Source organism: Cynara cardunculus, assembly GCF_001531365.2.
Source record: "Cynara cardunculus var. scolymus isolate 2C chromosome LG 3, CcrdV1, whole genome shotgun sequence".
In the NCBI taxonomy this organism is placed as follows: Eukaryota; Viridiplantae; Streptophyta; class Magnoliopsida; order Asterales; family Asteraceae; genus Cynara; species Cynara cardunculus.
In genome coordinates, this window is record NC_037530.1 from 36,243,574 (window position 1) to 36,253,811 (window position 10,238).

The window sequence follows — 10,238 nt, forward strand, 5'->3', positions numbered from 1 at the left end:
CACTTCTTGACGAGTTGATCACTTTGAAAGTGTTAAAGTGTCATGGACTTAGAGATAAGCCATGATAAGCACGTCAACTTGAATGATATGAGAGGTAGACTTGAGAAAGTTGCCGATAAGGAGACTTGTCATTTATGTTTTTCAAACTTAGCTCCCGACGGGTTGGTGACTCTCTAAAAGTATCAAAGTGTGATAGATTCAGAGATGAACTATCAAGAACACACCAACTTGAATGATATAAAAAATGGCTCGAAAGAATGATTTTTAACAAAGAGATTTGTTTAGCCATATATCTTGAAGACACCATTTTGTCATTATCCCTGGTCCGAACACCACATAGAGATATGGGTGTCAAGCTATAATATAGTGCAAATGAGAAGTCCGAGAGGAATACATTCAAGATAAATGGTGGGACTGGTTCTTCCACAACTTTGTATGTTGGATTTCGTACTTACGTTTCACCCCAAATCTTACACCTGTGCTATCTTTATTATTCTGCTTTATTATTTTGTTATATTACATGTGTTAACTCGGAATCAAACTGAAGTCTTCGCTTTCGTCATCTGAAATCTTTTCTTTTATTGGACTCTTATATAACTTTTGCTCCAATCCTTGTGAACGATATTTCGGTACTTGTACCACTTTATTACTTGGAAAGACGACGTTGGGCCGTATTGTATACTTGCTTTGTGGCACAATTTCATTAAGTCTAAAGGTAAAGGATTTGACCGACCAAGTTTTTGGCGCTGTTGCCGGGTAGTGGCAAGCTTAAAGTTTTCTTTTGAGTAAAGTAAAAGATTTGATTTTTCTAGTACCTGTTTTTGAAAAGTGGTGTATGCCAAGAACACATCGCGGGATTTTTTTTTTCGAATTTGATCCAGACATTGAGAGAACGTTTCACCATAGAAGAATGGCTCAAAGAGCATTTCAAGTTCTACTCCCTCCTAACATGGAGTTACATGCTCCCATCATTCCAGAAGTACCACATTTGGAAAACCAACCGCCAATTTTTGGGCAAATACCACCGTTCCTAAATTTTCACCAAGGAAACCCACATCATGATAATGATAATAATTTGGACACAGAATCAGACCCTAATGAGCAACAAAGGGCACAAACTCCAAATATCATTAATCTGGCAAATTCCAAAAATAGAAGGATCATGGATTATGCTATTCCGGATTTTGAGCAATTAAATTCTGGGATAGTTAGACCACATATGACCGCTCTCCATTTCGAGCTAAAACCGATAATGTTTCACATGTTACAAACAAATGGCCAATTTACTGGACTGCCCTCAGAGGACCCACATTCTCATTTAAAGTCTTTTATGGAAATCATAGATGCCTTCTTGATCCCGGGAGTGTCAAATGACGCTCTCAAACTCACTTTATTTCCATTTTCATTACGGGATCTGGCAAAAGCATGGTTTAATTCTTTAACACCAGGATCTGTGCCGTCATGGAGTAACATGGTGGAAATTTTTTTGCGAAAATATTTCCCACCAACAAGGACGTTAAGTCCATAAACGAAATTTGTCTTTTTAAACAACTGGATGATGAAGTTGTTCCTGACGCGTGGGAAAGGTTTAAAGAGTTGTTGAGGAAATGCCCATATCATGGCATTCCGTACTGTATTCAACTTGAGACGTTTTACTATGGGTTAAGTCCTATGGCAAAACAAATGCTCGACGCGACTGCAAGCGGAGCCTTTACAGCCAGTACCTATAATGAGGGATATGAGATCCTAGAAAAGATATCAGCAAACAATGGGCATTGGGCTGACCCACGTGCCCAGCCACAGAAAAAGACTGTTGGAATACATGAGGTGGATGCATATACCGCATTAACAGCTCAGCTCACCTCCATGACCAATTTATTGAAAAATTTAACTTCTGGTCAGGGAGTACAGCAAGCTGCTAACACTTCTGTTCCAACAGTCCTATATGTGCAATGTGTGTGTTGCAGTGGGGATCATTCATATGAACATTGTACTCATAATTCTGAATCAGTAAATTATGTTCAAAACAGATCGAATCCCTACTCTAACTCATATAATGCCAGTTGGAGACAGCACCCGAACTTTTCTTGGACCAGTCCCAGTCTTAATCCACCAATCCATATGCAACAAGGAACTTCTAATTTCCAACCACAACATCATGCAAACAGTTCTAACTCTCAGAACCACCAACAAAGTTTTCAAAATTCTCAGCCACATTTTCAGAACAAACCTCCTCCACAGGCAGAATCATCATCTTCTTTGGAAGCAATGATTAAAGGGCTTTTAGCACATGCTCAAGCCCAAAATCAAGCTTTGATTAATCAACAAAGTGCTGCCATCAGGAATTTAGAGACTCGGGTCAGTCAACTAGCGCTTAACCAGAGTAGTCGAGCCCTTGGGACCTTGCCCAGTAATACAGAAGTCCCTAGAGACCTAGGAAAGGAGCAGGTGAAAGTAGTGACTCTTAGGAGTGGAAAGGAGTTGAGAGAAGTGCAGAAAGATAATACACCAAGACTGTCAGAATCTAGTGATCCAGTGTCGGTCCTTCTCAAAGAAGGATCGGTCCTACCTCTAGAAAAGAAAACATCTGAGACCACTACTCTTGTTCCCCCTAGATCAGACTTCCATTTACTTTTTCCAGAGAAGACTCTGAAGAAGTCAGAAGGGACTGAGGTTGTAGAGACCCCTAAGCTTGATAATAAGATTCCACCAGAACCACTAAAGAGCACCACAAAGACTCAGGCATTCAAGACCCATCTTGCTCAACACCTCCAAACAAGAATGTGATAAAACCAATCCCTCCTTATGTTCCTTACCCCCAAAGGTTGAGGAATCAAAAAGAGGAATTGCATTTTAAAAAGTTCTTGGATGTGTTTAAAGAATTGCACATCAACATACCCCTTGTTGAAGCAATTGAGCAAATGCCTAGTTATGCTAAGTTTCTGAAGGATATCTTAAGCAAGAAGAAGAAGTTGATTGAATATGAGACAGTAGCCCTAACTGAAGGATGTAGTGCGCTTTTGACCAATACCATACCCCCTAAGCTAAAAGATCCAGGGAGTTTTACCATTCTTTGTTCAATAGGAGGGAAGGAGATAGGGAAAGCCCTATGTGACCTAAGAGCTAGTATTAACCTCATGCCTTTGTCTGTCTTTAACACCTTAGGAATAGGAGAGGCTAGACCCACCACCGTCACACTCCAATTGGCCAACAAGTCCATAGCATATCCTAAGGGGAAAATTGAAGATGTTTTGGTGCAGGTAGATAAGTTCATATTTTTGGCGGACTTTATCATACTTGATTTTGAGGCCGATAGGACATTCCGATTATTTTAGGAAGACATTTCTTAGCCATCGGAAGAACCCTGATTGATGTCCAGAAAGGAGAGTTAACCATGAGACTCCAGGACCAAAAAGTCACCTTTAATGTCTTCAACTCTCTAAAGTACCTTGATTACTTGGAAGAGTGTTCAAGAATAACTGAGATAGAGGAGATATGTTTGGAAGAAGGAATTCAGAAAAACCTTAAGTTGGAAGGAGAGTATGATGAGGAAATAGAAGAGGAAAGTGTTGAGGAAATAGAGGAAATAGGAACTGATGTTGTCTCAGTGGATGTTGCAGCATTTGAGCTGCTTGAAAATAATGAGCAAAAAGACTTCACCCCGTCCATAGAATCACCACCTGAGTTGGAGTTAAAGCAACTCCCATCCCACTTGAAATATGCTTTTCTAGGAGACGAAGGCAAATTGTCTGTCATTATCTCATCTACCCTAGAATTGCATCAAGAAAAGAAACTTGTGGATATGCTGAAATTGCACAAAAAGGCCTTAGGATGGACCATTGTTGACCTGAAAGGGATTAGTCCATCTATTTGTCAACACAAGATCATCTTAGAGGATAAAAAACTTCATGTCCATAGAACCTCAGAGAAGGCTGAATCCTGTCGTGAAAGAGGTAGTCAAGAAAGATATTTTGAAATGGTTAGATGCTGGAGTTATCTTTCTGATAGCCAGTAGTTCTTGGGTTAGTCCGGTCCAGTGTGTTCCCAAGAAAGGAGGGTTCACAGTCATCACAAATGACAAAAATGAACTTATCCCCACCAGAGTTGTTTCAGGTTGGAGAATATGCATGGACTATAGGAGACTAAACAAGGCTACCCAAAAGGACCATTTTCGACTACCTTTCATTGACCAAATGTTAGACAGATTAGCCGAAAAAGAGTACTATTGTTTCTTATATGGGTATTCAGGGTACAATCAAATAGCCATTTCTCCCGAGGACCAGGAAAAGACCACCTTTACATGTCCTGATGGCACTTTTGCTTTTAGAAGAATGTCATTTGGACTATGTAATGCTCATGCCACCTTTCAAAGGTGTATGGTGTCCATATTTTCTGATATGCTTGAAAAATCCATTGAAATATTTATGGATGATTTTTCTGTATATGGTTCATCATTTGACAATTGTTTAAATAATTTGAAAAAATGCTTAGAAAGGTGTGAGGAAACAGACTTAGTTCTTAATTGGGAGAAATGTCACTTCATGGTCAAAGAAGGAATTGTTCTTGGGCACTTGATTTCTAAACGAGGGGTTGAGGTAGATAAGGCAAAACTGGAAGTAATTGAAAAACTACCCGAGCGCACCACTGTGAAGGGAATTAGAAGCTTTCTTGGTCATGCCGGATTTTATAGGAGGTTCATAAAAGATTTTTCAAAAATTTCAAAACCTCCCTGTCTACTCCTACAGCATGACCAAAAATTCAATTTTAACGACGAGTGCAGAAATGCATTTAAAACTTTGAAGAAAGCTTTGGTTACCACACCAGTGATAGTTGCCCCTGACTGGAACAAACCTTTTGAGATCATGTGTGACGCGAGTGAATGGGCGGTAGGTGCTGTGTTAGAGCAAAGGAAGGAGAAGGTGTTTCATTCAATCTACTACGCAAGTAAGATTTTGAATGATGCACAAATTAATTACACCACAACTGAGAAAGAATTATTGGCTATAGTTTTTGCTTTTGAGAGATTTAGGTCCTATTTGATGGGAACAAAGGTAATTGTACATACTGATCATGCAGCCATCAAGTACCTGATCTCAAAGAAAGATGCAAAAGCGAGGTTAATAAGATGGGTGCTTTTGTTGCAAGAATTTAACTTAGAGATACTTGATAGAAAGGGAATAGAGAATCAAGTGGCAGACCATTTGTCTAGGTTGGAAGAACCTGAGAGAGAGGGAATGGACATTAATGATACTTTTCCAGATGAAAGAATCCTCATGATAGACCAACCTAAAACACCATGGTTTGCTGATTTAGCTAATTTCTTGGCATATGGAATAAAACCCTCCGATTACACAGGCCACATGTTAAAGAAATTCTTTCATGATGCTAAATCTTATTTGTGGGATGACCCGTTTCTGTTTAGACTTGGTGCAGATTAGATTCTAAGAAGATGCGTGCCTGAATCTGAAGTGGCAGCAATCTTGCATCATTGCCATCATGCACCATACGGGGGCCATTTTGGAGGCCAGAGGACTGCAACCAAAGTCCTACAGTCAGGTTTCTATTGGCCAACAATTTTTAAAGATTCCCACAATTTTGCACAGAGGTGCAACGAATATCAAAGGAGTGGCTCCATTTCCAAGAGAAATGAAATGACATTAAATGGGATACTTGAAGTTGAATTATTTGATGTTTGGGGAATAGACTTCATGGGTCCTTTCCCCCATCAAATAATTGCCAGTACATTCTTGTGGCTATTGACTATGTATCCAAGTGGGTAGAAACCATGGCATGTGTGTCAAATGATGCAAAAACTGTGGTTAAGTTCCTTCAAAAACAAATGTTCACACGGTTCGGTACTCCGAGGGCACTAATCAGTGACGAGGGTACCCACTTTGTAAACAATTTGTTGAAAGGAGTTCTTGAAAAATATAATATTAACCATAGAATTGCCACAGCTTATCATCCACAAACAAATGGTTTGGCAGAGCTCTCTAATAGAGAAATTAAAGGCATTTTGGAAAAAATTGTAAAACCCAATAGAAAGGATTGGGCATTTAAATTAGAATACGCTTTATGGGCATACAGAACTGCTTTTAAAACACCAATAGGTATGTCCCCATACAAGCTAGTCTATGGAAAATCCTGCCATATGCCTTTAGAACTGGAGCACAAAGCATACTGGGCTATCAAAGAGCTCAATATATTTTTGAATGATGCCGGAAAGAAAAGGAAGTTACAATTGTGTGAACTGGATGAACATAGGTTGTTGTCTTATGAGAATGCCAAACTTTATAAGGAAAAGACAAAGAAATGGCATGATAACAGAATCCAGCACAGAGAATTGAGAGAAGGCCAACATATGCTTTTATTTAATTCTAGACTGAAGTTATTCCATGGAAAACTTAAGTCTAGATGGTCTGGGCCTTTTCTTATTTCTAAAGTTTATCCTTATGGAGCAGTGGATTTGGTAAACTCGGAAGATAATTCTATTTTCAAGGTTAATGGCCAAAGGGTAAAAGTGTATCATGATCCGGCAGCAGTCTCAGAACAGCACTCTGAGAGTTGTGTTGCTCCTTACTAAAATCTCAAAAATACCCCTTGGACTTCTTAAAAGTCCACCTTTGTTTGTAAATAAATTTCAATTTCATAGGTTGTTTATGTTTTAAAGTTTTTAAGGTTTAGTGTGTTTTTGAATAAAAGATTGGTGAGCTGCTCATAATGCTGCAGCATTCTAGGCCTGCAGCTTTGTGTGAAATGGAAAAAGTGGGTTGAGCTTTAATTTTTAAACTTTTCTTGAAAAAGATTGTTTTTATGGTGTTTGGGAAATTTGGCGCTGGTTTTTAAAAAAGGAAAGAGAGGGAGAAAGATGGGTTAAGGTAAATACAAGGTTAGGGTCTTAGGATAGTACAAGGTGGTACAAGGTACCTTGCACAACCTCTTACACCATCATCACTTACTTTTCAGTCAAGGGTGAAAATTATCACTTATCAAAAAAAGTTGGGGTGTAAATGTCACATGGTGATAGGTTGGGGTTTGAGGGTTGTGTCTCAATTAATGAGGAGGCTTAAGTTTTTAATGGCCTTGTACTTTCTTTATGAAACCGCCAGCCATAACCTCTTAGACCCACTAAGTACTCTTAAGAAAACCATCATTAAACTACCACCTTATCTTAACCCACCTTTTCAATCACCCCCCCCCCCACTCTTCCCTCCATTACTCTCCCTATCACTCCAAAGCCTCACCACCACCACCGTACCTGTTGTCACTCAAAACCTCTCCCTTTTTGTGCATTTTTCCCTCTCCATCATCCATCATTTGCTATCTCCACCATGGTTAGGTTAAAGAGAGCTGTTGCCCGACCTCCTCCTAGGGGACCTGTTCGAAGGAGCAACCGTAGGAGGACTGTTGTTCTACCCTCAAATGCTAAACCAGAGTTGGTAGAACTAAGTGAAAACAGTTCCTCTCTGTCAATGAGTGAAGGGGAGGCTGTTTCTAATCCTCCACAGTTGGTTATCCCTTCATATTCCACCATGGCCGAATCCTCTATGCAAGAATCAAGCCAAAGAAGAATTCAAATCAATGATCTCAATGAACCTCCTGTGGATGAATCAGATCATGGCATTGAGGTAATTTTCGACCCTACTGTTATTGTGGAAGATTATATTTCATCTGAATCTGAGGATGATGCCACTAAGGCAGAAGACTTAGGAAGGGTCTATTTGCTTCCTTGGAATGATGAAACCACCCATGCCCCCATTCAAGAGTTTGTTGAGACCACACCTCAAAGAAAAGACTTTGAGGTCATTAATGATTTCTTGGCCAAAATGGGGATAGATCATTCTCAACAGAGGACTGAGGAGCAGACCTCCATGGATATTCTGCTAAAGGCTGTTGAAACATTATCCTCTCCTAGTCCCACTCATGTGAAGCCTCCCTCTAAGAAAATGAAGGCTTTGGAAAATAAGGCACCCAAGACAACCACTCAAACCTCAGGTCCTGCACTCAAGAAGAAGAAGGTGGCTGCTATGGCCAAAGGCAAAACAGTAGCCTTAGAGGACTCTCCTAGAAGAATCACAAGACAATCACATAATGCTGCAACATCCAAACAGCAGCTTGCTGCCACTTCCTCCACTCCAGCAATCACAAAGAGATCTATGCTACCTTTGGAGGGTTTCAGTTTTGTTAAGGCAAAAGCTCTGTTTGAGAAATTCAAAGACAAGACTGCTTGGCCCAACAAAGGTTTTGATCACAAGAGCGTGGAAGAGTGCCCATTTATCAAGGAGGTGATTAGTAGTTTGGGATGGCAAAGCTTCTGTGAGGTACATAGCTTTTACAATCTCTCACTTATTAGAGAGTTCTATGGTGAGGTTGCTGCTAGCAATTCATGTATGATCAAGGTTAGAGGTGTATGATTATACTTTGATGATGAGACATTAAACAATGTCTTAGGTCTCACCACTCACTTAAATTCAGACTTTGAGATCCTTAAGCACACTGCCTCTGAGTCTAAGCTTAATAAAATATGTGAGGCAGTGGCAAGACAAGGCACCACATGGGAGCATCATGCAAACTTTTCACTTAGGGTCTTCAAGGCTGCCAATTTGACCCCAAATGCTAATGTATGGGTCAATTTTGTCAAGCACTCTCTACACCCTACCACCCATGACAGTTCCCTTAATGTTGAAAGGACGGTCTTGTTGTATTGCATTCTAAAAGTAAAAACCATTAATGTGGGTGAGATATTACACAAGGCTATTGTGTATTGTGCTAACAGGACCCAAGGAAAGTTGTATCTCCCTGGGGTCATTGACAGGTTGATGAAGAGTGAGGGAGTACCTGTTTTCAAGGAAGATGTCATCATTAAAGAAGGAGCAGAAAGGTCTATTATAGACTTAAAGGTTGTGTCAAGACTAAAAGAGAGGACAAACAGAAGTATGGGAGCAGTAGACTTGATGGGCATGATTCAAGATTTGCTGTCTCAAAACAGCAACCTGTTAGACAGTATTTTGATGCAAAGATCTGAATCTGTGGACAAGATAGAGGAGCTGAAAGCTAAGGTGAAGAAACAGATCAAAAAGGGGCAGAGGCAGGGGAGAAGAGATTTGAAAGAATTGAAGGTGAATATGAAGGAGATGGTGAGCAAGAAATTAAAGAAGATGGGAAAGAGGCTGAAGAGCCTCAAAGAATAGAACAAGAGGCTAAGAGAAGAGAATCAGCAGCTTAGAGAATCAGCAGCCATGGATGCAGCCATGGAGCCACATGCCACACAGCCTACTCATTTGGAGTAGGACAGGTTCATTCATTCATTTTTAGCTTCCAACTTTTATTTTTATTTTGAGTCTTGGGATAGTTTTCCTAATTTTTAGCTTTATTTTCATACTTGATTACATGATCATTGCTTATAGTTCTTGATATCATATCCTAAATAAATTTGAGGGTAAATAGCCATTCACTTACTAATTGTGTTCTTGCTAGAACTAACATATGTTTTTTTAGCCAACTTTTACTCACACACCAATACACATTTGGGCATGATTTAGGCCATTCTTCATTTAACTCTCAAAGAAGCCACTTGTAGCCTTATACACTTTCCACCAACATAGCCAATGAGGGCATTGTCAAAAGTCCAAGTTTGGGGGAGGGTATACCACAAAGGCCACAACTTCAAAAACAAAAGAGCAAAGCTCTAAAGCCTTTGTGGGATCTGTTTTAATAGCACAAAAACGTCCCATAGGGGCAATGTGCATGCTTTCATCATAAAGAGCACATAGTGTCAAAATTTTTAAAAAAATAAATGATGAAGTATAGTTGAAAAAGGCAAGGTAAGATAAGAAAATAGCCAAAGAAAGGAGAACCTTAAAACAAGTCCTATTGACCCTATCAAAGAGAGGTGTGTTGAGTTCATTAAAGAAAAGACTAGTGCTATCATATGGTTCATACATGAAAAGTAGGCTTTGAATGGTATGCTAAAAATTTATGAAGGGCTATGATGTTCATAAATGATATGCTTTGTTTTGTGTGTGCACTTACTGCCTTGATCTTGTATACCTTACTATATTGAGTCATTTTTAGTTGTCATTTGGTTGCTTGGGGACAAGCAACACTTTAAGTTTGGGGGTGTGAAAAGCATGGTTTATTACATGCTTAAAGTACCCATTTCTTATGTTTAATAGATAGATTTTCCTAGTTTATCCCAACCTTGAGTCATTTTTACTTCCTCATTTTTCATTTGTTAT

At 39.5% G+C, this 10,238-nt stretch overlaps 1 protein-coding gene and 1 non-coding gene across 2 annotated transcripts; one reads left to right on the plus strand and one right to left on the minus strand.

Moving 5' to 3' along the window:
- Positions 1-1,518: 1,518 nt before the first annotated feature.
- Positions 1,519-1,625, minus strand: LOC112510594. The gene has a single exon (XR_003068972.1). It is a non-coding gene; the product is annotated as a small nucleolar RNA R71 (small nucleolar RNA).
- A 4,487-nt stretch (positions 1,626-6,112) lies between these two features.
- LOC112509204 lies at positions 6,113-6,583 on the plus strand. The gene has a single exon (XM_025114059.1). It carries the CDS (start codon positions 6,113-6,115, stop codon positions 6,581-6,583), a length of 471 nt encoding a protein of 156 aa, XP_024969827.1.
- Positions 6,584-10,238: the final 3,655 nt, after the last annotated feature.

Coding starts and splice junctions, on each gene's coding strand:
- LOC112509204 (XM_025114059.1), top strand. CDS start 6,113: ATGTCCCCATACAAGCTAGTCTATGGAAAATCCTGCCATATGCCTTTA.